At 50.4% G+C, this 27,989-nt stretch overlaps 1 protein-coding gene across 2 annotated transcripts; it reads right to left on the bottom strand.

Moving 5' to 3' along the window:
• Positions 1–3: 3 nt before the first annotated feature.
• On the bottom strand, positions 4–27,962 carry GNAI3 (G protein subunit alpha i3). Of its 2 annotated transcripts, none has more exons than XM_014872836.2 (9): positions 27,723–27,962; positions 15,057–15,099; positions 14,809–14,950; positions 12,999–13,156; positions 5,446–5,574; positions 2,735–2,864; positions 2,155–2,308; positions 1,105–1,298; positions 4–1,030 (listed from the first exon to the last, which is right to left on the bottom strand). In XM_014872836.2, the coding sequence occupies exons 1-8, from the start codon at positions 27,838–27,840 to the stop codon at positions 1,108–1,110; spliced, it is 1,065 nt and encodes a 354-aa protein (XP_014728322.1). In that variant the 5' UTR covers positions 27,841–27,962; the 3' UTR covers positions 4–1,030; positions 1,105–1,107. The 2 variants fall into 2 exon arrangements, with proteins under 2 accessions (XP_014728322.1, XP_014728323.1); XM_014872837.2 differs by having other exon boundaries at positions 4–913.
• Positions 27,963–27,989: the final 27 nt, after the last annotated feature.

Genomic DNA, 27,989 nt, shown 5'->3' with positions numbered 1-27,989 from the left:
GGCTACAATCTTTACTCACCATTTTAATACTGCCAACAAGTCTAACAGATCCAACTGTACACATGACAAACTGGGAGGAGTCTGGATGCAATCATGGATCAGCAAAGGAATGTAGGACTGGTTAGGGATGGCACTAGCGGGAAACAGGGATTTGGCACCACACAGACAAAGTAAAGGCATGCTCAGGACAGGGCTGGGCAGGGAGGGCCATGGGAAAGGCAGCACAGAATAATCCACCGTTTTCATCCCAAAAAATGCACAGGAATCAGTGATTTGGGACCTGGGAAGCAGCAGTTTTTCCCCCAGCGAGGGCTCAGCTCCTCTCCCCACTGAGCTAGGATTATGCTGAGCACAAATCCCTTCCCATACTGGCATAAAACTGGGCTCAAACCCCCAACAGAAACTAAACCCTCCTTCTGCTGCAGGAGCCTTTCCCAAAGCCTGGGGGGGCAGGATGGTAACAAATCACACATGGAAAAAAAGCTGAAGGTCTAAGGATCCCTTAGTAGCTGCAGAAATATTAAATCCTGGCCATAGCAAGTGTTAAAAACAAGGAATTCCTGCTAAGAGGAATATTTTCTGCAGGATCTGCTCACATGTGCATAGTTAAGTGATTTTTTTTTGTTGCTTTTTTAATTATTATTATTTTTAAAACAAGGTTTGCAAATAAAGAAATAAAGTTTAGTAAAGTTATAGTTTTCTCGATGGAAAAAAAAAAAATAACCTTAAAAACAGACTAGTGGTGGCTTGATAACCAAAGGAAGAGAGAAAGCTACATATCCAAGGTCTGGAATCCAGCTGGAATCCACCGCACATCCCGGAGACCACGCCGTCCAACGATGCCAGGAGGATCTACTCCCACTACGTGGCTTCACTGTGCCCTAATTCCACATCCCACAGCAATAAAAGGTCCCTAAGACAGAAGATTGTGCTAAAGAATTCCAGGATTCCACATGTTCTCTGCTCCTGGGTCATGCTCGTCGCTGTCCCCACGAGGCAGCAAGAGGCTGGGGCTCACCAGGCAGAAACACTGGGAAGGAAACCAGGAATGTAGAAGGGAGCAGAGAGAGCCTTTCCCTGCAGGACACCCCGAGCTGGATTTACCTCTCAGTAGAGCCCACACTCCTTGAGGTTGTTTTTGATGATGACGTCGGTGACGGCGTCGAAGACGAACTGGACGTTCTTGGTGTCGGTGGCGCAGGTGAAGTGGGTGTAGATCTCCTTGGTGTCCTTCCTCCGGTTCAGATCCTCGAACTGGCACTGGATGTAGGCAGCTGCCTCCTCGTACGTGTTGGAGCCTGCAAAGGACAGGATCCCTGGCTTTGCCCACTGCCTCACGGGAGCTTTTAAGTCCATACTAAGCTGCTTGCAACCATCTGCCTTATCCAGCTACAAAGCCAAATCCACCATTAATTCCTTCTGGGATACCTGAAGTCTATTCCCTGGGCAGTGACCTCGGACATGGGATCCAGGGATTGCTGTGTGCTGGGACAGCCACGCTGCACAGAGAGTAACAAATCATGGGAGTCATGGGCTGCAAACGACCTTCAATCCCATCTTGTTCCACCCCCTATCAGGAATAAGAACACCTTGCACTACACCAAGCCCTGTCCAGCCTGGCCTCGAGCACTTCCAGGGACAGGGAAACCACAGCTTCTCTGGGAATCACAGAAATCAACAGCTTTGAAGAGATTTGAGGATTTTTAAACATGTACATGCCTCGAGCAGTGCCTGGGTAAAACTTTCCACCAGTGTGGAACCTCAGCAGGGATGGGCTCCAGAACAAACCATGCTGAAGATGGACACTCCAGTGTGGATAGGAGCAAGAGCAAGGCACAGTTAAGTTCCACAGCCTCTAAAATTGACTTTAAATGGAATTATTGTCCCAGTAAGGTGTGGAAATGGAGAAGTGACCTTGATTTGTTGGAATGCAACACTTTATTCCAGGGAAGAACAAAAGTTATTCCCAAACACAGCTCTTCCAAAAAAACGAGCTACCAGCCAACTGAACAGGCCAGAGATGCTGTCCACGAGGCACAGGGAAGGAATTGGGGCAAAAGTTTGGATCTGATTCTGGGTTGTGCAAGGCTCTGACTCACTCATTCCTGGCCTGGTGACACAGATGATCCCATGATCCCAGTGTTCCCAGCCTACCTGTGTACTCTGGGTAGCAGATTGTTAGCGGGCTCTTCTTAATCTTCTCCTCAAACAGGTCTTTCTTGTTCAGGAAGAGGATGATGGAGGTGTCTGTGAACCATTTGTTGTTACAGATGCTGTCAAAGAGTTTCATGCTCTCATGCATCCGGTTCTGGAAAAGGAAATCCAACGGGAGAGATATTAGAGAAGGGTGGGATGGGTGAGAGAGGCTCTGCTGTACAGGCCAGACTCTAAATTGGGGTGTCACTGCCACATCCTCACTGCCACTGTCCCAGGAGGAGCACAGGGGGACAGGTCACCTCCTCCTCTCCTTCCTGGCGTGACACACGCAGGGAAGGAGCCATGACAACAACTCCAGGCATCTCCCAGCAACCAGGAAGGTGGAAAACCTCACGGATGGGTTGTATTTGTCACTTTGTGGGGCAAGATTCCAGCAGCTGATCCAAGGAGTGCTTGTCCTTGCAGCTCTCAGACAATTTAACGGGGGGAGCACACCAGGAACATTCCAGCCTGGTGCAGGATGGAACAAGGATGCTCCCACTCCCTTCCCTGCAGCCATAAATCCCAAGCCACGCACCATCTCCTCGTCCTCAGCCAACACCAGGTCGTAGTCACTCAGGGCCACGCAGAAGATGATGGCTGTCACTCCCTCGAAGCAGTGGATCCACTTCTTCCGCTCCGAGCGCTGCCCTCCCACGTCGAACATCCTGGGGGAGGCAGAAGTGGCTCAGGAGCCGTGCCCAGCCCTCCTGCACAGCCCCCCCTTGGCCTTCCCAAGGCTGGGGGAGGCTGAGCAGCAGGATGGAACACGCAGGGTTTCGGGAGCTTCCCTCAGGAGAGGGGGTTTTAAAATTCCCTTCTTGGGAGAGGGGATTTTAAATCAGAATCCTCTGTTTTCTTGCAAGCCAGGGTGGATAGAGCTTGCAGCAACCTGGGCTAGTGGAAGGTGTCCCTGCCTGTCTGGTTCCAGGTGTCCCTGGGTGAGACTTAATATCCCTTCCAAGCCAAACCATTCCATGATTCTGGTTTTCAGCAGGAAGAACTGGAAGTCACCATTCAGAGCTCTGCTGATTTTGTTCTCTTTCCTATTTCCTTAGCAACAACCCATTGGCTTGACTGGACTCCAAACACTTTCTCACAGCACCTCCAGGGAAATAGATTATTGGGAACACACTATCTGCAAGCTCCTGCTGGAACCCAGGAGGAAATTAAGGGGGTTAAGAAATAATTTCATGTATTTAAAAATAATCGGAGGTACTGGAGGTTAAAGGCTGAGCAGTGCTTATGGAATTTCTGTATAAATTGAATTCATTTCTAATTAAATAGGAATTTGTGTCACAGGTAGTTCCAGCCCCCTGCTCATCCAAATATTTTGATGAGAGCCCAGGATTGGGATTTAATTAAATCAAGTTAATATCTGAGTTATTAAGTCATAGATATTGATTTGCTCCCAGAGCAGACAAGGAGCTGTCCAGGGGGGGATTTAATGATCCCAAACTAACTCCCATGTTCTATTTAACCCTCTGATCTAGAAGGAAAGATGGAAATCTCTGTGAGAACCCAGGATATTTACATGGCTCGAATCATTTGCTATTAGCACAGAGAGATCCACGAAGGAAGAGCATCCCTGACAACTCAGCTCATCCCCATTCCAGTCACTGCAGCTTCCCCATCCCATTATTAATGTCTGACATGGAATATCACAGCAGAGCTGGCAGCACCAGGGTTTCTGATGGATTACTGTTTCCCTTTGTGGAGCAAATCCCTCTGGGACAGCACCTCGTGTTTCTGGGGCCCTGTACATGATCAATGGCTCTGGGAGGGATCAGGAAGGAGGGTGGAGATGATTAAAGGAACACTCTGGAGATGCTAATCCCAATCCATCACCAAGGGGAGACAAGTTATTCCCTGGATGGACCAGAAGCTGCATAAATACATTGATGATGCAGAGTATGTTGGCATTTTTGTTAAAAATATTCTTAAATTGCACAGTTGGGAAGCCAAAATGCTGTTCTCCCAAAAACTGTGCAAAGGTTTCCTTCTCCAGAGGAGACCACGGAGATTCTCCACGGACTGGAGCCCCTCTGCTCTGGAGCCAGGAGAGCTGGGAAGGAGAAGGCTCCAGAGAGACCTGAGAGTCCTTTCCAGTGCCTAAAGGGGCTCCAGGAGAGCTGGAGAGGGACTTGGGACAAGGGATGGAGGGACAGAACAAGTTGAATGGATTCCCACTGCCAGAGGGCAGGGATAGATGGGATATTGGGAAGGAATCCTTCCCTGTGAGGGTGGCACAGGGTGTCCAGAGCAGCTGTGGCTGCTCCATCCCCGAAAATGTCCAAGGCCAGGTTGGACAGGGCTTGGAGCAACCTGGGACAGTGGAAGGTGTCCCTGCCCATAGTGGGGGGTGGGACTGAATGGGATTTAAAGTCCCATCCAATCTAAATCAGTTTGGGATCCTGTTAAAACCCTTGGATTTTGGAAGTACCACTTGGATTTTGCTGCAACTCCATCAGTGTTTCACATCCCGTTTCTAAATAAGCCAACAGATGCTTTTTAGGAATGTGAGCAGGAAAGGCTCCAAACCATTGGCACAGACAGAGGGAAGGAGGCTGAGCCACAGGCACTACACTGTCCTACAGCCACACTCCAGCACAGGAATGCTGTGGGGCTCCAGCTGTTTGTCAGGAGCACACGTGGGATCCAAAGCAAGGAATTCCTAAGCAGCAGGAAGGGGAACTACAGGGATCCAAGGCGAGGAACAGGGGATGCAGCCTCAGCAAATGGAGGCAGCGGGAGCCACTCTGAGGTTAGAGGAAGCTCGTTAGTGACATGTAAAGGGACACTGCCAGGAGCAGGCTGGGTCCACAGCCTGGCAGGGACTGGATCAGCAGAGGGGACAGCAAAGTCCCAGCCCCTGCAGTGCCAGGCACAAGCTGGCAATTCCCAGAGAACACATGGAGCACACCATGCATCCCGGAGCCACAGCCTGGCTGCGGACACGGCTCGGTTCCTCTGCTCCGAGGAAAGGGTTAAAGTCAAACTCAAACTCCAGTCAGTGTCCTTTTAGTATTATGTTTGGGATTGGATCCTGGAAACGAGCACTCAGTACCTGTGTCTGCGATTCCAACATAAAAGCAGCTGAAAAGAACAGAAGGCAAATCAAAGTCAAACCAGTCTCTCCAGTGAGCGATGCCAGCGGAGAGGGATAACGGAGGGAAGGAGGACAGTCCAACCAGGAGCAAGTGTGGGATGTGCCCCCAGTGCAGGGCACGGGCAGAGCCCTTCACTCACTTGAAATACAGGTCCTTGAAGGTGAAGTGAGTCTCCACAATTCCTGTAGTTTTCACTCTGGTCCGCAGCACATCCTGCTGTGTTGGAATGTAGGTCGGCTGGGATATTCTATCCAAGTCATTTAGGTAACTAAACCAGAAGAGACAACACAAGAGGCTTTTTTTAGTCGGCTGCCTCACCATGAATCTTTTATAAACTGCAGAACAAAGCACAGAATTTATTTATCTCCCTCACACAGCACAGACCTCGAAGCAAACAACCCCCCGGGGCATTCCTGAGGGATGTTTTGGGGGTTTGGGGATTTTAACTCCTCCCTGGATGACCTTGGAGGTGGTGCTGGTGGAGCTGAGCTGGCTGGGGAGGGCAGGGAGGGAATGCAGAGCTGTGCCAGGGCTGGATCTCCCAGGGCAATCCACAGTCAAGGTCTCTCGCTTCAAAGCACAAGGCAATAAATCCAAGGGTTTGCTGTTAAAGGGCAGGGATGCGTCAAAGGAGCCAGGAGGGAGGGATGGATGAAGCCTTAAAAACCATCCCAAACCAGGCAGATTCAGTCACCTCCTTCCCCAACAAGCTGACACAGCACTCTCTGAGCATACAGCCTTGGAAGAAGCCACATCCTTGCAAAAATTTTCCCATCAAAACCTCAACTAATTCCAGCCCCAGCACATTCCTTTAGGAGTTCAGCTCTCAGGCACACCAGCACGAGGTACAGATGATTCCCAGCAGGATCAGAAATCCCACTCCAGCCAGCAACACCTCTGAGCTCATCTTCCCTCCAGGCTCAGCCTCCTGTTTTCACAAAGATGACACGGATCCCACAGCTTTGCTGGGATGGCACAGGCAGTGTTCTTTCTGGGGAGCAGGTTTTAATCACCCCAGCCCTGTGTCACTGGGAGGGCTCAGGGGCACAAAGGCTCTGATGGGTGTAATAAACCCTCCCAAATCACACATTATTATCACAGATCCATTGTCAGCCAGGAATTGCTTCTTCCCATGTGCCTGGAAGCTGTGCTAGGAACCTCAGCAACACATCCCTCCTCCAACAGCTCCAGCATTCCCTTGGCCAGGACTTGCAGAGCCCTGCCCTGTTTCCAAACCACAGAGCTCAATGATCTGCCAGGACCTGCCCGGTGCCACGGGGCCTTTCCCACAGAGCTGGCATCTGACAGTGGATTTAGTCCAGGAAGAGCCAGTCTTCTCATCCCTCATCCCCAGAAAGATGGCAGGTTTGCAAGCTGCTGTGTGACCAGGGCTGGGCCTGGCTTTAGTTTCAGTTTAGTAAAACATGATTTGGAAGGTATTTATCTTCCTCAGCTTCCACCAAGGAATATTTCTGCTGAGGCAGTAACATGCCCAGATTTTTTTCTCCTCTCTCTCTCTCTCCTATCACTGTAAGCTTAGCTGAGACACAATGTATCAAAGGCCACTGGAAATGCTAAGAACTGGCCCAGCAGCTCCTCAAAGCCTGGCTTTGATACAGGTCACACCACTGATGTGATAAATCATAGAATTGTTTGGGCTGAAAAGTCCTTTAAGATAGAGTCCCACTCTTATCCCAGCACTGCCAAGGCCAAGCTGAAGCTGTCAAGCACCTGATCCCAACAGTTGGAAGTTTGGGCACTGAAAGTGGTCTAATTCCTAATTAAGGCTTTGGGAGCAGCCAGGGAGGAGGGAATAGAGCTGGCAAACTCCCATCAAACAAACTCAATCAGGGAATAAGGCATATCAGATTCAGTGGTGCTGCCTGAAACAATAAACTTTGCCAGACAAATTCCAGAGAGACCTAAAGGGCAAATCCCATGGAAATACAAGCGGTTGGAAAACCCAGCAAAGGGGATTTCTGCCTGGAAGTCCTGCCAAGTGTGGGCAGAGGAAGCAGCTGTGCCCTCCCAAAAATCCAGGCTGTGGAGCCCAGCTAGTGCCACTTGTATTTCAGATTAAGTGGAACTTGAAAAAGATACCCCAAAAACCTGGAAAAGCACAGTCTGAATCTCCTTGTCCCCAGTGGCTCCTGGCCCCCAGCTGACCAGAGACACCCCACAAACATCTCTGAGAACAAACACAGACCTCGCTGTGTCTCCCCTCATCCCATGCACCTCCAATCCCTCCCCACCACCTCCTTCACCCCCACAGGCTGAGGCTGTGTCCCTCCTTCCCAGTGTTTACAGAGCCAGCTATTCCTCATCCTTAAACATCACAAGCTTCCAAAAAGCCAATCTGGGTTTGTTTTCCTTTTCTCATGCTTAAAATGAGGCCCCGAGTACAAAAAAGTGCTGATCAAACCTACAGTGTCACTCCTTTGTCCTGCTGACTCTCCAAGCATTGCTGGGACATCCAGTGCCAGGCTGGCACAATGCCTGTGTGTGCAGAGATCATTGAATCCCAGAATTCCAGGATGGTTTGGGTGGGAAGAGACCCTAAAGCTCATCCCATTCCAACCCCTGGCATGGGCAGGGACACTTTCCACTGTCCCAGCGTGCTCCAATCCCCATCCAAACTGGTGTTGGACACTTGCAGGGATCCAGGGGCAGCCACAGCTTCTCTGGGTTCACCACCCTGACAGGGAACAATTCCTTCTCAATATCCCATCTCACCCTGCCCTCTGGCAGTGGAAGCCATCCCCCTTCTGTCACTCCATTCCTTGTCCAAAGCCCCTCTCCAGCTCTAGGTATTGAAAGGAGCTGTAAGGTCTCCCTGGAGCCCTCTCTCCTCCAGGCTCTACATTCCCAGCTCTCTGATCACACTCTATTGGGAATTCCAGCCTGATCAGGAATCAACCCAGTCCTGTCTTAATCCCACACCCACAGCTCCAGGAAGCACCAACAGCAGGACAGGGATGTTGGGAAATGAACAGGAAAGATAACACAGCTCCTCTCCTCATCCTGCTCACAGCAACCTTGGAATGGTGATTTCCTTACAAGTCACTCCTTTTAGTGCTGGGAAGAAGAATTTCAAAGCCACAAATAGCTCTGAAAGTCCTTAATGGGGAAGGGAGGAAGAAGAGAACAGGAAAAAGAGGCAGGGAGGAAAAGAGGGGAGGGAAAAAACAGGGTGAAAGAGGAGGAGAGGGAGAAAAAGGAAGGGGAAGGGAGGGGAAGAGAGGGGAGAGGAAAAGGGGAGAGGAGGGATATAAGATGAGGGGGGAAAAAGGGGATGGGAGAAAAGGAGGAGAATGAAAAACCCCACTTAGAAATTATCTAGGTTTCATCCAGCACCATGTCGGGGAATTTAGGCCAGAACTGGCATTTGGGAACACGAGGAGACAGGCAGGACTAGAGAAAGGTTGATCAGGAGCTCTGCTAATTGCCCATGAGACTGCAGATAATTACCTACAGCTTCCACAGGCTGGGATCTGCCTGAAATCCAGGAAAAGTATCAAAACTAGGAACAAAAACACTTTAAAGCATTATGTGCTTGGTGACATTTCCAAGTATCTTGAAAATCTGGAGACGTGTGAAATGGAAATAGCCTTCACATTCACCCTGCTGCACCCCAGAGAGGGATTTAGATGGGATTTTGGGATGGAATTCCTCCCTGTGAAGGTGGGCAGGCCCTGGCACAGGGTACCCAGAACAGCTGTGGCTGCCCCTGGATCCCTGGAAATGTCCAAGGCCAGGCTGGACAGGGCTTGGAGCAGCCTGGGACAGGGGAAGGTGTCCCTGCCATGGCAGGGGTAGAACAAGATTAACTTTAGGTCCATTAATCCTGGGATTCCATGACTCTGGAGCTCCTCTGCTCTGGAGCCAGACTGTGAGAGCTGGCAATGTTCAGACTGGAGAGGAGAAGGCTCCAGGGATGGAGATGTCAGAGCCCCTTCCACTGCCTAAAGGAGCTGCAGGAGAGCTGGAGAGGAACCTGGGACAAGGGTATGGAGGGACAGGACAGGTGGAATGGCCTCTCACTGTCAGAGGGCAGGGATGGATGGGATATTGGGATGGAATTCCTCCCTGGGAGGGTGGGCAGGCCCTGGCACAGGGTGCCCAGAGCAGCCGTGGCTGCCCCTGGATCCCTGCAAGTGTCCCAGGCCAGGTTGGACATTGGGGCTTGGAGCACCCTGGCATAGTGGAACGTGTCCCTGCCCATGGAATCAGATGGGATTTAAGTTCCCTTCCCAAATTGTGCACAGAGGTCCCAAATGCTTCTCCATGGCCCTGGCTGGAGGCAGGAGCTGGCAACCACTGAGCCATTGCTCATATTAGAAGGAAAGACAAATGGGAAGTTGTAAAAAGCCAAGTTAAAAAAATAGATGTTTGCAACACTCTAGAAAACCCAGGGTGGTTGCAGGAAGCTTTATCAGATGGTGCTGTGAAAGGCACATTTCCACATCAACAGCTTGGACCAGGAGCTGTTGTTTAAAAGAAAAAAAAAAAAAAAAAAAAAGAAGAAAACATAGAAAACACTACAATTCCAGGAGAGATTGTTTGGATTAGTGTTATTCTCCACCTTCTCTCCTCCCACACCATCTCCAGTCTGCCAGGGCAGTGCTCTGACAGGCATGATCTCTGCCTGCACAAGGGAGAAGTGCCCAGTGATGCAGGAAACAGCAGGAAGGGGAGTTTTTGGAATAAATCCAAGCTGAAATGCTCGGCTCTCTGCCACAGCACCCTTGCTTTTGATGCCACCTGATTTTCACAAGTAGTTACTTGTCTGTTCCTCTCTTCCTCCATTCCATGTGTCTCAGCCTCAGAATCTGATGTGGAGCCAGAACTGGTCTGGAAACACAGCACAGAACTGGATTTCAGCTGGAAAAACAGCAAATGGGGAACATTTCACAGCTGCTCACACTGAGGTTTCAGTGCTGTTTGTAGCAGATGATGAAAGGACAGGAAGTGAAATACCCAAGAGAAGTGGGACAAAGCCTGCATCATCCCACCACAAAAGGAGTGCAGGACATCCCTCTTTGGTGGTCAGGCACTTGAACAGTTCCCCAGGGAATGGTCACAGCCCCAAGGCTGCCAGAGCTCAAGGAGCCTTTGGACAATGCTCTCACCATGCAGAAAAATCCCCCCAAACACAGGCTGGGATTTTGGGATGTCCTGTACAAGGAGTTGGATTTGATGATCCTTGTGGGTCTCTTCCAGTTTAGGATATTCCATGATTCTAAGCATGGACAAGAGAATTAATTGGGGAACACTAGAGCTAAGGCAGGTCAGGAGCCATGAGTGCAGGGAGAGGAAAATCCTGGGAATTCTGCAAGTCCTGTGGAAGAACCAGGCCTTTAATGGTGTGAATTTGCCATGAAGAAATGAACCCACTGACAGCATTTCCCAACTGTGGAGTTGCCGAGCTGCAGATGCATCATAACGTTGGTTTGGTGCAACTTCCTGTGCTTTTGGGACAGGAAGCTGAATTTTCTGGGGCACTTCTCAGGAAATGCCTGGGTGGCTCATCCCGGGTGCAATATCCCCATCCCAGCTCCTCACAGCAGCCAGACCTGCACCTGGACACAGGTGGGTGGCAAATACCCAGGAAAAGGAAGAACCCTCCAAAATCCCACCTCTGGAAGGCAGTTGGGTCAAGCAGGTACCTACAAAAGCAGGATAACACCCTCTGCTCCCAATCTGCTCCATTTCTCCAGCTGCCTTCATCATCCTCCTCTTCCAAAGCCATCCAGACACACACCAAGGCTCCTCCTTCAGCTCCATTCTTGCTCTCTGCCCAAGTCCTTAAGCTTTCCTCCTCTGCTTCACATCCTTCCATTAAACCATTCCTTCCTTTCCCTCTCCCCATCAATCTCTTTCCTCCCTTGGAACCTGAATTTCCTCCTTTCCTGCTGTAAAGGCATGCACAAATCCAAGAAAGCTCTGTCAGCCCTTCCCTTGTTCCAAACTCCTGCCAAGGTGCTGCAAATTAAGGATTCTGCCTTATTTTCAAGCTCAAATATGCTCAGGACAGCAAAATTTTGCAGGCAGTGAGCTGTGGTACAGCTAAAACTTCTCCACAAAGCTCTTCCCAACTCATTTTTCCAAGGTTTAAAGGTTAAACTGAGATGAGTTTTCAGCTGGAAATGCTGAAAATAAACTTTCAGAGTGTCAAATATTTCTTGTAGAGAGACCAAGAATGCGAGTTAAAAAAAAAAAAATAAAAAGAGGAAAAAAACAACAACTGTTTTGCTCATCAAAGGAACAGTTTCCCCTTCCTGCACTAACCTGGCTTTGAAAAAAATGAGGCATTTCACCAAAATTCCATTAGCAGCCTGTTTATCTGCTTGGAACATTCCAGTTGTTCAGTAACTGTGTTGATTTTAGGACCAGGACAAGAAGATTTTAGAATCAGAACAGTTTAGAGACAGCATTGCCTGTGAGATGCCAGGGACAGGGACAGGAGGAAAGCTCTAAGGAGAAAACTCAGAATATTGACCTGCCAGGTGAGGGGATCCCACTTTGGAAATTGCTGAATGTCAGGAAAGTGGCAGTTTAAATTCTAGGAGTGTTGCTCCCCTTTGCAGGGACAATGGAGGTGACACAGCCAAGCACCTGCCACTTCAATGGGATCCCAGAATCACTGAGCTTGGAAAACACCTCCAGGATCCAACCACACCTTGCCACCAGAATAGAGCACTGAGTGCCACATCCAGTTGTTCCATGAACACCTCCAGGGATGGGGACTCCAAACCTCCCTGGGCAGCCCCTGCCAAGCCCTGACCACACTTTCCACAAAGAAATTCCTCCTCATGTCCACCCTGAGCCTCCCCTGGAACAGCTTGAGGCCATTTTCCCTCATCCTGTCCTCCTGGAGCAGAGCCCAATCCCCCCCGGCTGTCCCCTCCTGTCAGGGAGTTGTGCAGAGCCACAAGGTTCCCCCTGGGCCTCCTTTTCTCCAGGCTGAGCCCCTTCCCAGCTCCCTCAGCCTCTCCTGGTGCTCCAGACCCTTCCCCAGCTCTGATCCCTTCCCTGGACACGCTCCAGCCCCTCCCTGTCCTTCTTGTCGTGATGAACCCAAAAGTGACCCCAGGGTTGAGGTGTGGGCTCAGCAGTACCCAGCACAGAGGGACAATCGCTGCCCTGGTCCTGCTGGACACCCTGATCCTCATCCCAGCCAGGTGCCTTTGGCCGTGCTGCCCCCTGGGCACACCTAGGCCCATGCTCACCTTAGCACAAGATGCCAAGTTTCTCCCATGAAAACAGCAAATTTGTCAAAAATCACATTTTTCAAAATGAGATGAAATGCCTCGCTGTGAGGGTGGGGAGCCCTGGCTCAGGCTGCCCAGAGGAGCTGTGGCTGCCCCATCCCTGCAAGTGTTTGGGGCAGGATTAGATGGGACTTGAGGCAACCTGGGATAGTGGAAGGTGTCCCTGCCCATGGCAGGGGGTGGAACGAGGTCTTGAACGTCCCTTCCAACCCAAACCACTCCAGGATTAAATCAACCAAAGCACAAAGGAAGGCATGTGAGGTTTTCCCCAGTATTCCATAGAAAGAAAACAAACAGCACCCAGTGCCACCCAGTCAGACCAGTGCAGACAGGACCTTCCCACCCAGTCCCAGCCACATTGGCCCCTCCTGGACCATTGTGGGAACTGGGAGGAGCCCAGGAGCAGGTGTTGTTTCCTTACTAGGATGCAGAATCGTTCAGCTGGTACTCCCTGGATCTGCTGAAGCAGGCCTGCACTCCAGGGTCCCTCCAGAGGCGTTTGATGACTCCAGCCAGCTCAGCAGTCATCATTCCCTCCTCGGCACTGCCGGCCAGCACGAACAGCTGCCGGGCATCGTCCTGCAGGACAGCAACACATCTTGGGATGCCCATCCACAGACACCTTCCCACCAACATCTCAGCATTCCTCCATCACTGTTCTAATTCATCACACCCCATCCATCCAGTTTTCTCCCAAAAGTCATGGAGTTGTTTATCTCCTGCAGCCAGAAAGGGAATTTTTGGGGCAGAAGCTCCAGGCTGTGGGGTGAGATGCCCTGATCAGGGATGGCCACAGTGCTTCCATGGGGAGCACAGCTCCAAAGGCACCATTCCCACCAAAACCATGGGATTTCAGTCATTTGGTGCAATGTTTCAGAGAACAGCTGGGAATGCTGATGTGCTACTACAGACCATGAATTGAACTGGAGGTTTTATTTGGAAAACCTCTGTTGGTGTGGCACAGCACAGGAGAAAGGGAAACAAAAGTGAGTTCTGAGAGATGATGGGACCAAAGCTTTGAGGATCTGCCTTTTGCTGCTAGAGCTGTCAGAAGTGAGGGAGACTGATTTCTTAATAAAACATTTCATCAGGAGATGGGATGGACTGACTGGGATCTGAGCATGAAAAATCCCCCTCAGAAGCCAGAGCAGGACCATGCTCCTGTCCAGGTTATCCAGTGAATTAGGACAGGGAACCCCATGCTGCCCTATAGCCCCCTCTGCTTTTATTCCTACCCTGATCAGACCTGTCAGGTCCTTCTAGGAGCTGTGAGAGACCTTCCACTATCCCAGCATTCTCCTCCTATCACCAGCTCCTCTCCCCTGAGCCCCAAACCCTGCATGTGCCAAGTTCAGGGTGCTGATCCCAAATCCACTTTATCGAGGTATTAACAGCCAAATGCAGAGGGACCCCACTTCTGGATCTCTGAAGGTCACTTCATGGTTTGATGCATTTGGCCTTTTCCTGGGAAAGCATGGTGAAAATTCATGGCATTCAGCTCTTGTGAAGCCACCCCAGCATGGGCAGGTAACTGAGAAGGGACTTGGACTCAGCATCTTTCCTGTTCCAGCTCCAGGATCCCAACTCAGCTTCAACAAGCACCAAGAAAGGTGGAGGAGAATTCTGGGAGGATTCAAAGCAGCAGCTGAACAACAGCCTGGGTGAACATATGAGTGAAGATGTGCCCTTTGGTCAGGACTTGGAATAATAAATCCAAAATAAATACCATAAATTCAAACTATCCAGGGCTGGATCAACTGCAGCACAAGGCAGAACAGTCACAGGGTAGTTCTGTGCTGACACAATTCCTTTCTCCTGAACATTTCCATGAGCCCCTAGTTCCACTCTGTGCCTTTCCCATCACCACAAGGATCAAGGCTTCCTGACTTTCAGCTCAAAGTGCTGGACATAAATGCAAGAAACAGGCCAGGGAACGAGCAGAGGGGAGGGGAAAAGCAGGGCCTCAAACCTCTCAAAATTTTAAACTCAAAATTCCCAAAACCTCAAATAATTTAGAGAAAGATTTGGGGATTTTTTTTTTTTTGAGCATTCAAACTACTACAGGTTCTTACCCAGAACCTCAGTAAAATACTGATATTTTGTACTGACAATACACTATAGTTATGAAGGTTTTTTGCTACTCCACCTTGCAATAAATGTATTCTCCTCCAGATTGAAACTCCAGGATTCATTAACACAGTTCAGGCTAAGGAAATAAATACAATACTCACTGCTCTGGCAACTTCCCCAAAGTCTATCTTTAGCCTCCCCATGGCTCTGATGATGGCAATGATGGATTGGATGGTGTTGCTGTACACAACTACTTTATACTGTTTGCATTCCTCCTCTGAGTAGCCATCCTCATGGATAATCCTGCAAGGAAATAATCCAGCATATTACTCCCAAGACAAACCAGAAGGGCACCACACATTTTTTTATCCCATCTCACACAAAAACAAAGGCTCCTGCTTGCACTTACTTCATCTGCTTCACAATGGTGCTTTTCCCAGACTCTCCAGCACCTGAAAAGCACAAAAAAAAAAGTCCAATTAACCATATGAAACTGAAAGGAAAAATAGCATGTGTTATTTCCAGTTCCCACAGAGAAGCTGATGGGGTCTGGAGTAGGATATTCCTTGTGCATTGCTGCTGGTAGTCAAGTTCCACCACACTGTCCTGGCACATCCTTCCCAGATTTTATTTACAGATGCCAAGAGTTCATTAGCTGAAAAAGCCTGGAATTTCTCTGTTTCCAGAGGTCAGCAAGGGCAGCCAGTTGAGAGGCAGGTCTGAAGAACTGGGATGAGGATTTCTCCAACAGAGCAGCTCCCATCCCTCACTCCAGGTCAAGACAGACAAAGTACATCAGCATCACCAGAATGCTGCCACTGCCACTGAGCTGGGCAGGAAAGGCCCTGAACAGCCAAGTGGGAAGTGACCCTCTGGCACAGGGTGACCTCCAGGTGAAACCTCAGAGCTGCAGGCACCTCTGCATCCCAACAGCCTTCCTTCAAGGAATGGCAAGAATACCTGGTTTCCAAAGCTCTGCAGAGCTTGGGGGGCAGCTCTCCCTGGAAGAAGGGGGCAGCTCTCCCAGGGAGGTCAATTACCCCTTGAAGCAGATCAGTTATTCCTGACTGCAAAAAAACAGCAAGTTCCCTGTTTTTCCTATTTTTTTGTCCCATATCCCAGAGCACTCCCAAATCAAGTCCCTCCTGCATGGCTCAGGGCAGTGGACAATGGATTCCAAACCATCAGTTATCTTGGTTTATGGAGCTTAGCAGAGCTATCCCCATGCCTGTCCCAAAGGCAGGCACAGTGTTCCTAAAGTCAGCAGAATTCCAGGACTTCACCTCGTGTGGCAGCAGGAGCTCAGCTCAGCTGGCTCTGCCACTGCCTGAGGGCTCCTGAGCCTCAAGACTCCCTGAGCTGCAGAGCTGGGCTGCCTGTAGGCAGGGAATGATGTTGGACCTGCTTGGATTTGGACAGATGACTCAGGTGAGCCCAGATGGAATAAAACACCCATAGAATTCCAGGATGGTTTGGGTTGGGAAAGTCCTTAAATACCATCCTATTCCACTCCTGCTACAGGCAGGGACACCTTCACTATCCCAGTTTTCTCCAAGCCCCATCCTGGCCTTGGATGTATCCAGGGATCCAGGGGCAGCCACAGCTGCTCTGGGCACCCTGTGCCAGGGCCTGCCCACCCTCCCAGGGAGGAATCCCTTCCCAATGTCCCATCTAACCCTGCTCTCTGGCAGTGGGAAACCATTCCTCTTTGTCCTGTCACTCCAGGTCTTTGTCCACAGTTCCTTTCCAGCTCTCCTGAAGCCCCTTTAGATCTCAGGTGTCCCTGGATCCTTCCTTCCTCCAGGGTGAACATTCCCAGCTCTCCCAGAGCAGCTCAGTGTTTGTGGTGAGGTATGAAAACATTAACACCCTGTGGACTCAGCACTTCCACCCTGGGAGGATACAACCCTTCCTTTTATTTCCCACATCCACCCTCCACACTCCCAGGATCCAAGTGCCATGAATTTCAAATCTCCAGTGTCCCCAAATAGCCCCGAATCCAGACGGAGAAGAGACTTTTGACATGACCTCTCTGCTTTTGCCTTCTCAGCACCATATTTACTGTTGTTTGCTCCTTAGTTTATCCCAAAATAATCCCTGTTCTACTGTCACCAACCCCATCAGATCCAACCTTGCCAATACAGCACCGATTCCAACCAGACTCTTTTAACCCCTTCCCTTCTCCCCTCAACCCCATACACTGCCTGGTAGAGCAGGAATTCTGCTCTCCAAGGTTACTCACACCTTACTTCAGAGGGAGAAAGTAGGAACCCACATCCTCCAAACTGTCTCCTCACCAACACACTACTCCAAAGTGGTTCCTCAGCCATGGCCAAGCAGTGAGCTGTTATTCCCAAAGAAGTTTTTCCTGTTGGTCTAGGTTCTCTCTCAGGCTAGAGTCACCCAGACAAGGCACCTCATTAACACTCACTGAAAAACATCTCCCCTCCAGCAGGAGCTCTGGAATGGAAGGCTGGAGCTCCTGCTGGGATGGCCCAGGAGATGGGCAATGCCAGGGAAACAAGGGATTAACACTGCCCATGTCTGGTCTGACACAGAGGAACAGCTTCCCACTGACAAAAGGAGGATTAGATGGGATATTGGAAATAAATTTTGTGAGGGTGGTGAGACCCTGGCCCAGGTTTCCCAGAGAAGTTGTGCCCTCCCCATCCCTGGAAGCAATGAGGTTTAATGGAAGGTGTCCCTGCCCATGGCAGGGGGTGAGATGAGCTTTAAGGTCCCTTCCCACCAAACATTCCTGGATTCCATGATTCTGGAGCCAGGCTGGGAGAGCTGGTGGTATCCAGCCTGGAGAAGAGAAGGCTCTGGGAGACCTTGGAGTCCCTTCCAGTGCCTGAAGGGGCCCAGGAGAGCTGGAGAGGGACTTTGGACAAGGACCTGCAAGGACAGGATGAAAGGGAATGGCTTCCCACTGCCAGAGGGCAGGGATGGATGGGATATTGGGAAGGAATTCTTCCCTATGAGGGTGGGCAGGCCCTGGCACAGGGTGCCCAGAGCAGCTGTGGTTGCCCCACTCCTGGAAGTGTGCAAGGCCAGGCTGGACAGAGCTTGGAGCATTTTGGAATAGTAGAAGGTGTCCTTGCCATGGCAGGGGGGGTGGAATGCAATGCCTAGAAGGTTCTCTCACTGCACTCCAGCCAATCATTCCCATTTTACTCTTCCTTTCTGGACCTAACTTCAACATCTCTAGGTCTCACTTCTGTCCTTTGATGCTTCTCTAAGCACTTGCTGATGCTCACACTGGACAAGCTGCTATTCCTCGTTTTCCAAATCACTGGAAAGGGTTTGCCTGAAGGGATCCATATTGGACCAACTCAGCAGCTTTTATCCTGCACCCTTCATTCCCAGCTCTGGGGACCTCCATGTGAGGTGTTTACATCCAGTGTGCCTGAATCCTTCAGTAGGGGAATAACAAATGGGAATTTAAATGCTACTGAAACACTGCTTCAGCCTACAGCAAACTGATGCTCCACACTAGAAATTCACATCAAGAGTGGATAGAGTTACACTGGAATTCTTACAGATTCCTCAGGCAAAACCTTCAACTCTGAATCTTATGCAGGGAATAGTTGGGGAGGGAGGAAGACCTCAAAGATCATGAGATGTGAGAGTGGATTCAAACCCATGGAAATCAGGCTGTTTCTGGGATATTTCTGCCTGCTAAAGGAGAAACAAACCTTTATTTTCTACTCCCATGAGCACAGCCAGACAGGGATCACATTCTGCCACAAGAAACCAGGGCTGAGCTCAGCGTGAATGTTGTAACCCCATGGAAAATCTGCTTCAGAAGCCTTAACTTCTCTTTTCCCAAAATAGCAGCAGGGAACCTCTTCATCCCACCCTGGGCACAAAGAGCAGCTCATCTGTTACAGAGATTGTCCCACTCCATGGACACACTGGGCAAGAATTCCACAATGTCCCTGTCCTCAATGCATCCTTCCACAAGCATTCAGCTATTCCCTCTGGAAACCAGATGGAGCCAGGAGGCATCACAGCTTCTGCAAACCCCCACACCTCACCCAGGAACATGCCAGAGCATGCCAGTGACATCCCAGTAACATCTCAAACCATCCCAGTAACATCCCAGTGACACCCCAAGTTCTTAGGGAAAAGCTCAGCACATAAGTGCTGGAATTCCACCTCCAAGGCTGACAATCCCTGTACATGTTCTGTAGATCCCTTCTCCCTTTGGAGCAGGAGGGAACTGGAGCAGCTTTCCAGCTCTATCAGTGCTGGCCCTGGGAAAGCAAAGGGGGGAAATTATAATTCAACTACTTCCCCCAGGAAAGCCAGAGGATTTCCTGGAGCACCAGATGGGAAGCCAAGCAACTTGGCATGGCCATGTGCTGGAGATTACAGGGAAGAGAGTAACAAAGCACAGCTTGGACTGGGAATTCCAAGAGAGGAATTCCACACAACCTTAGATTTTTGCTTTAAAAATTCTCCCAGGAGGTAGATCAGACTCCCTACATCTTCCAGACACAAGCATCCAGTTTCCTGCTCCAAAAAGTCCTAAAAATCCTGCTTACAGTACTTTTTTTTCTCAAAGTTGTATCAAACTGCATTAAACTGTACTTCAGGAATGGAATTCTATGCACAAAAATAAGGGGAAAAGCCCCTGAAACATCTGCAAGTTTCTGAAGAGAAACCAGGTCACTGCTGAAACAAATCCTTGCAGGGAAGGAACTGGGATGCACCCTGAAAATCCGTTGAAGTACAAGTGAGGAAGATAAAAGTGAAGGGCCTGACACAGGCATGTGGCTTGGACCTCCAGCAACAATCAGTTCAGAAACTGCAGGGATTCACCAGGAACCCCACTAGCCCACTCCTGAAGTGTTGCAGCCCTTGGTGAGCTCCTAAATCCAGGGGTATTTCTCAGCAGTTCCAACAGCCCCTGATAAACAGCTCAGGAATAACCCCGGGAGTTCACCTGAAGCTCCAGGGGCGAGTTACAGACCTGGGAATGTGACAGGACCCCTCTTATGAGGAGCAGGCTGGAAGCAACGCTGGATCATCTGCCTGTGGTTACAGCTCCCAAATCCCAAATGGAACCAGCTGCCCTCAGACAGGCTGAAAGGGACCCAAACAAAAGCACCACCAAGCTGGGAGGAGTCCAGATCCAAAAATATCCAACGGCTTGAGAGCCACTGGAAGCACGGAGCAGGAGCTGTTCAAACCACCCTAAATCACAATGGGTATCTACCTGATAAACATTTCCTTTATTTAACACTCATCCCACATCCCACCCCACAAGGAACACTGACACCTCCCCTCACTCACCAGCACCCTCCTCAGCTTTCCACAGCACTGCATTCCTGAATTGTATTCCATGAGGAACATCTCCCCAGCAGCCTCCAGCATCCTGTGGAGCTGTGCAGCCTCACTGGGGAAAGATGAACTATCCAATCCTCATCCTCTTCAGCACTTCCCTCCTTCCAGCCTCATTGTGTGCAATGCATATCCCAACATCCTGACCTTCCCAGTGCTGCCAGACTTGGTAACAGATCCCATATTTCCTTGCTGAGGTTTTTTATTTCAATGGACACCTGGAAAACTCTTGGATAGCACAGAATCACATGCAGCAAGGAGAAAGGAGCAGTAGTGTTGTACCACCAGGTTTGAAAAAACCAGCTATTGTTGGAAAAGTCAACAGGAACCAGAGGAGATTAGGCTGACACTTCTAGTTCTACAGGAATGATGGAAAAAACAATACATTCAAATAAAACAGGGCACATGGGCTGGCTACAGCCACACTGCAGAGGGAACAGGAGCCAATGGCACAGGATAAACCACTTGAGGCTGTCACTGCCTCTGCAGGAAAAAAACCTGGAGGCTTGGGTAAGGAATGTATATTGAAAACAGAAGCAACAAACCCTGGCATCACGTCAGTGAAGTTCCAAGCACTGCTAGGACTGTTGGAGCACATGGGCTGAAGCTGACATGGCCTCACCCACCAAAAGGTACCTGGGACATGCACAGGAAGAGCAGCTGCCCCGATGGAAGATTTAGAATCATAGAAGGAATGGTGTGAGTTGAAAGGACCTTCTATCCCATCCCATCCCATCCCATCCCATCCCATCCCATCCCATCCCATCCCATTCCATCCCATTCCATCTCCTGCCATGGCCAGGGACACCTCCCCAGGCTGCTCCAAGCTTCATCCTGGCCTTGGACACTTGCAGGGATCCAGGAGCAGCCACAGCTGCTCTGGGCACCCTGTGCCAGGGCCTGCCCACCCTCACACGGAGCAATTCCTTCCCAATATCCCATCTAACCCTGTCCTCTGGCAGTGGAAGCCATTCCCTCTCATCCTGACACTCCTTGTCCAAAGTCCCTCTCTGCATCTCCTGAGCCCCTTCAAGCACAGTAAGACCCTGGAGCCTTCTCTTCTCCAGGCTGAGCATTCCCAGCTCTACCAGGCTGGCTCCAGAACAGAGAGGTTTTCCTTTTTGCCTTGAAACTCTTGGAGTCTCAACCCTGTTTTAATTAAACAATTACTTTAAAGTTTAGAAACATCCCATGACCACTCAGGAGGTTGAAATATCCCCAGGAATTCTGCACCATTCCTGGGAAACAGGCTGGAGGAACCTGTGCCTGTCCCCTACACCCTGATCCGAGGGGCCACTGATGGTTCTGAGAAATTCCTTAAGGAGTTGCTGAAATAGCCACAAACCAGCAGCCAACATCCCTCTGCTGCACCCCTGAAAGTGTGGCAGGCCAGGCTGGATGGGGCTTGGAGCAATCTGGGATAGTGGAGGTGCCTCTGCCCATGGCAGGGGTTAGAATGGGATAAGCTTTAAAATCCCTTCCAGCCCAAATCATCCTGGGATTCTATGAGCACCAAGTTCAGATTTGAATTTGTTTTCCCAGCTCTTTGATCTCCCCCAGGAGTGTTTTGAAGGAATTATGGCTGTTGTCAAGCAGTGTGGCTGGAGACCCCCATGGAGAGGCGTTGTGTGGCTCTTGGCTGAGGATCAAACCAGCACCTCTGGCCTCCTGGGCACCCCCTGATCCCCACAGCTCCTCATCCACACACACAGCATTACAGGATCATGGAATGGCTTGGGAGGGCTGTAAGGCTCTCCCTATTCTAGCCCATGCCATGGGCAAGGACACCTTCCACTATCCCAGGTTGCTCCAAGCCCCATCCAACCTGGTCTGGAACACTTCCAGGGGTGGAGACCTTAGAGCCCCTTCCAGAGCCTAAATGGGCTCCAGGAGAGCTGAAAAGGGACTTTGGTCAAAGGCTGGAGAGACAGGACAAGGGGGAATGGCTTCCCATTGCCAGAGAGCAGGGATGGGATATTGGGAAGGATATTGAGGGTGGGCAGGCCCTGGCACAGGGTGCCCAGAGCAGCTGTGGCTGCCCCTGGATCCCTGGAAGTGTCCAAGGCCAGGCTGGAGAGGGCTTGGAACAGCCTGGGACAGGGGAAGTGTCCCTGCCTATGGAATGAGATGTCCCTTAATGTCCCTTCTAACTCAATCCGTTTCAGGATTTCATGATAAATGGATGTGCTTGGAGATATGGGATAAAAAGGCCAAGTCTGGTGTCTTTGGATCCAGGTATGGGTGGTGACAGCAGAGAAACAGCCAAGCAAGGCCTGTAAAATGGGAGTTGGATGATAAAGCAACAGATAAGTTGGAAAGAGAGGGAAGAGTGAGAAGATCTGGGCTTGGTAAAGATATTCCTTAGTTTTCCTGATTATCAAGCGTGATCTATGCTGGGCCTGTTTTTAAAAGTCAAACATCCTCTGAATTTCCTGCAGGGACAACAATCCTGAGCTGTTCCAAACATGCAGCCAGGCTCTCCCTGCCCAGCAGCTCCTGCTGAGAGATAAGCTCATTCCTCAAACACTGGGAGCTTGCAGGGGATGGAGACCCCAAAGCCCCGAGCTCCAGGAGGCCAAGCTTGGTCCCAGCATCCCCAGTGTTTGTTTCTAAAGTGGCCCAGGCAGTACCACCCTGGTAACCAGAGAAGGTTAAAGGAGGCACTGAAGTGACCAAACACCAACTGGGAAAACATGAAACAAGAGCCAGGCATCGGATCCCCAGGAACAAAGGACACGGCACAGGGATCACCACAAAGACTGGGCTGGAAAAATAATCAGCATCTGTCCCTCATTTCAGCTCCAAACCCCATTTAAGTCATGAAAGGAGCATTTTTCAATCCCACCTCTGCAGGGAACAAGTGTCTGCTGCATCCCAGGAGGTGCAGGCACAGCTCTGCTCACTCTAAACTTCCAGAAGATTAGATCCATGATCTAATTTAAAAATTCCTCTTTACAGCTCCCTCTGCTCTTCTGGGAAAAGTTATGTCAATGCTCTGCCTCAGAATTTAATGAAACCTGAACCGTATCCAGAGGGCTCTTGAAGCATAGATGCAATCACAATTCCTTGACCAAGCTGTCTGCTGGAATTTGTCCACCCCAAATCCCAGTGCTGGGAATGGACACTCACCCCTGTGTCCTGACACGAGTACATGATGTACATATAGGGGACAGAAGAATTCCCATCCCAGAGCTGGAAAATGGCATTGTGCAGAAAAGAGGGCATCTGGCCCTGGTGGAACAAAATCTCTTTTCCAGGAGATTAAATAAATCATGGCTGATTCTTGAAAAACTCAAGGGGTTCAGGCACTCTGGAGAAAAGGAGCATTTTGCTTGCCCTGCATCTGGTTTTGGTGGAAAAGGGCAGAACAGAAAATCAAGGGGAAGGCACATGGAGTACATTGGGTACACCCAATGGAAAGGTGGGAGAACACGGGGGGAAGCTGCAGCTCCCACACCTGAGGACAGGGAAATTCCAGCCTCCAGGGCAGCTGTGGAAAGATCTTCCTGGAGCTCAAAGCCCAGAGAACAGCTGTTTCTTCAAAGAGATCTGACCTGCTATCAAATGAATTGTAATTATAGAATTGTGAAGGTTGGAAAAGCCCTCTGAGATCAAGTCCAACCATATCAGAGCACCCCAATCCATGTCCCAAATGCCAAATCCACAAGTTTTGTGAGCATTTTCAGGGATGGAGACTCCACTACTGCCCTGGGCAGTCTGTGCCAGGGCTGGACAACCTCTGCCATGAAGAAACTTTCCCTGATATCCAACCTAAACCTTTCCTGGTGCAATCTGGCCTGAGCCAGGTCCTTGTGAACTGTGTGAGGAGAATCCTCCCATGGCCACGAGTCATCAGGAACCTCCAGCAGACCCAGATACCTTCAACATCAGAGAAAAAACAGCTCCCTGCAGCTTCCCCAGCAGGATTCCTACACCAGACACGTGGAGCAGCAGCCACTGCTGGGACAACATCTGGAGATCAATACCCATCACAGAGCTTCTTATCACCATTCCAAGGGCATCCAGTAGCTGCAGATCTGAGGAGCAGCCAGGTCTAACCCCCAGAAGGATTCTCTGGAGTGGGGATCCAGGGCACAGCTGCTGTGCTCCGAGAAAAGCCACTTCAATTAACGACATCATTAACTGCAGCACCAGCTCTGCCTGCATTGGCATCCTCAGAAAACACTTTCCTACCTAAAACCAAAACACAACCAAAGCAGTGCTGAGGAAGCTTTGGGGAATTCAGGAAAGAAAAAAGGTTGGAAAAATCAGTGGTGGGAAAAAGCCCTGGAGTAGTGGAGGAGGATGAATTATGCAGATTAAGGTTACTTTAAAACAGACTTATGCTTTTAATTGTTTTTGCATTAATTAGCAGCACTTCAATGTAATTACACAGCAAATCCAAACCCAGGGAAGCTGTCCAGGATAACAGGGTGTTTTGGGCAAAAACAGTCCAACATTGGTGCATCCACAGAGCCAGAGGCACAAAACCATCATTTACACAGGGATTTGGGAATGGCACAGCTCTGGAATCCAGCTTTACCACTGGGGGTCACACAGACCCCTGAGACATGGCCCAGAACATGCCAGACCTTTGAAAAGGCACAGCAAGGAGTGAAGGATCTGGGTTAGCTCCTACCCAAGCAGGAAGAGCTCCAGCACCCTCCTCCATTTGGCTGGAAAAATCTGCCAGGTTTCCCCATCACCAGAATCCTGCGTGTGCCCGCCAAGGAGCCTTTCCTGGGGGGAAGTGGGAGGAGAAAAATGGGAGTGAGGGCTCCTGGGCCATTCCCAGCTTGTTCCCAGCCTCCCAGGAGCTGCTCCAGAGAGTCAATCCACTGTTGCCAGCTGCCAGTGGCATTCCAACATGGAACAATAATTACATCCCACAGGGTGGTAACAACCAGGGTCAGTCATTATTCAATATGCAGGATTCATTGGTTTTATAAAATATCCCCAGAACTTAGAATTGCTCAACAAACTTCAGAGTTGTGAAAGCGAAACACAACACAAGGGACTTGAAATCCCCAAGGAGAAGCTTCCAGCAAAAGCTCCAGGATGAACTTTATCCCAGCAATCCTGCAGTTATCCAGGTGCTGGGGCCACTTCCTCCAGCATCCAAACCCTCTCCCAGGTGGAAGGTGCTGAAAACCTCAAATCAAAGCTCCTGGAAGGAGGGAACACAACTGGAATTCTCTCTCCTTCCTCCCCTGCTCAAGAGAAGATAAGGGTTATGGAGGAGAGAAAGGAAAACACACCCAAACCTTGATCTGGGGATTTCTGACTTCCTATCCTCTTCCAAATCTCAAAAATCAGGATTTTGGGGTATTTGACTTCCTCTCCTCTGTTCCAATTCTGGGTGTATTTTACTTCCTCTTTTCTCCCCAAATCCCCCAATTTTCAGTGTCTCTACCTTCCTCTCTTTCTCTTATCTTCCTGAACCTCCTGATTTAAGTGGTATTTTACTTCCTGTCCTCTCCCACGTATCTCCTAATCTCCTGATTTGGGCTGTATTTCACTTCTCCTCACCCAAATTTCACTATATTTGCCTTCTTCTCCCTCTCCTCTTCCAGCCCTCCAGATTTTGGGTCCATCCTTGCCTCCCCAGCCTCCTCACACTCCAGCTGGGAAGGATCCAGCTCCCTCTCCACAGGCACAGATCTTTCCTTGCTCATCACAACTCTGCAGATCTCAAACTGGGGCAGCTCTTTTAATGGAGCTGGGAAGGATGTGTGGACTCTAGACTTCAGGAAAAATCCATTCTTTATTCACCAACCCTCTCTGAGAAGGGCAGAAACCACTCAGGGAATGACATAAGACCCTGCAGATCCAGACAGTTTTATGTGGGATAAAAAAGCCTTCCTCAAACAATGGAAAAATCCTCATGGACTTTTCCATCAGCTTCTAGAGCCTCATGGAAAGGATGCTCCCACTGCAGATAATTTGTCCTGGGAATCCCCTGTTCTGCTTTACCTGCACATCAAGGATGTGTGTGGGGAGATTCCAGCATTCCCTGGTATTCTCGGGAATTATCACACTCAGTTTTAAAACCAGGAAATACCTGAGAGAGATTTGCAAGTGACAACCAGGTGCAAACCTGACCTGGGATCAGGAAGATCCAGAGGCAGGTCCAGACCAACACTCCAATTACTCCTAAGAAGCTCCTTACCTGCAGACACACCAGGAAGTGCAGAAATTTTCCTGCCATCCAAAGCCAACAGCGACCCAAAATCAGCTGCTGCTCTGAGTTCTAAAGCCTCATCTGGTTTTTAACACATTCCAACTGATGACTGTACGATTTTTGGGGTACTCCCCCCATTCCATGTTTGCTGATAAGATCAATCTTGGCCTTGAAGCCTTCGGTGCTTTGGGAAAAATGTCATACAAAAATATGAGGAAAGAATTATTCCATTCCAGGGAATGTGCAAGTGTCGCTTATTAACACAAAAACAAACACCTGGAGAACAAAGGATTCTCCTGACACACAGCCAAGAGCTTTTCCACGGGCACAGCAAGTACAAAGCTCGGAGCAGCTCCTGCAGGGAGCACCGAACACGGGCTAAATGGCAAAAAAAAATGATTCCTGGAGCAGGATGGTTCTTTCACACATCCTGCTCTAAAAGGACCCACTCAGAGCTGCTGTTCGGATCCTCTCAGACTCCATCTGTCTCCTCCGAGACAGAAAAATCAGGATAACCAAAAAAATATACCCAGACCTCAAAAACAGAGACCAGCACGAGCATATGGTTCATCAGCCCCAAGTAGTGCTTAGAAAATGTGAGGATTCGAACACAATTCCAGAATCCTACACTGGTTTGGGTTAGAAGCTCATCCCAGTCTATCCCCTGCCATGGCAGGGACACCTTCCACTATTCCAGGCTGCTCCAAGCCCTGTCCAACCTGGCCTTGGGCACTTCCAGGACTGGGGCAGCCACAGCTGCTCTGAGTACCCTGTGCCAGAGCCTCCCCACCCTCACAAAGAGAGATTTCTCCCCAGTATCTCATCTCAATCTGCACCCCCAGCCTTCAGGGAGGGCAGTTTGTGCCTCGTCTGAGCTCCCATCATCACTTCCAAGAACTCCAAAACACAGAACAAACACAGTAAAACTCTGCTAAAGGGAAATCTGCCACCCCTCCTAAAGGGAAATCCTCCATCCAGCTCCTCCCAGATCCTGAGAAAAAGCCAAAAGGCAGAGCATTGACACCTCCTGTTCCCATGCACTTAATCCCCCCAGGATCTCCCACCTCTGCTGGTCCCAAATGCACGGACACTCGGAGCCGTTCTACCCTCCCCGCCTGATTGGAAATTTAATTCCAGCCCCAGCATTCCCTCCCTTCCCTGCCCGGACCCGCGGGATGAGCCGTGCCTCTCCCAGTCTTGGCCCAGTCCCCCCGGGGAGGGACCGCCCTCCCCCCGAGCAGCCTGGAGGGAGCACAGGGAAAATCCATCGGGAAAAGCCCATGGGCCGCATCCCAGGACAGCTCAGAACTGCCTCGGCCCCCCTCAAGGATGGGATAAGCCGTGCCTTCTCCCTCGGAAGGGGACCAGGGGATCCTCAGCCCCTCCAAGAGATCCCTCAGGAACCACCTCAGCCCCTCCAGGGACCCCCACTTCTCCATTCCCAAACTCCTTCCTGAGGGCAGAGGCCCCACTTGCCCCCCCAAAAAAATCTCTCTGGAGACCGGAAACCCTCATTCCGCTCTCCCCCCCTCGGCCTCTCCTCACCGAGCAGCAGCAGCTTCACCTCCTTGGCCGCCTTCTCGCCGTCTTCCCGCAGGTTGCGGTCGATCATTTTACTCCTCTCCACCGCCGCCTTATCCTCGGCGCTCAGCGTGCACCCCATGGCGGCGGCGGGGGCGGCCGGGCGGCCGGGGGCGGGGAAGCCGGGACCGGGACAGGGACCGGGATCGGGACCGGGATCGGGGCCGGGATCGGGATCGGGATCGGGGCCGCAGCTGCCTCGGCCCGGGCGGCTCCTGAGGCGGCGCCGGA

Source organism: Sturnus vulgaris, chromosome 29 (assembly GCF_052056855.1).
Source record: "Sturnus vulgaris isolate bStuVul1 chromosome 29, bStuVul1.hap1, whole genome shotgun sequence".
Taxonomy (NCBI): domain Eukaryota; kingdom Metazoa; phylum Chordata; class Aves; order Passeriformes; family Sturnidae; genus Sturnus; species Sturnus vulgaris.
This window is presented reverse-complemented; position numbering and strand designations above follow the sequence as displayed.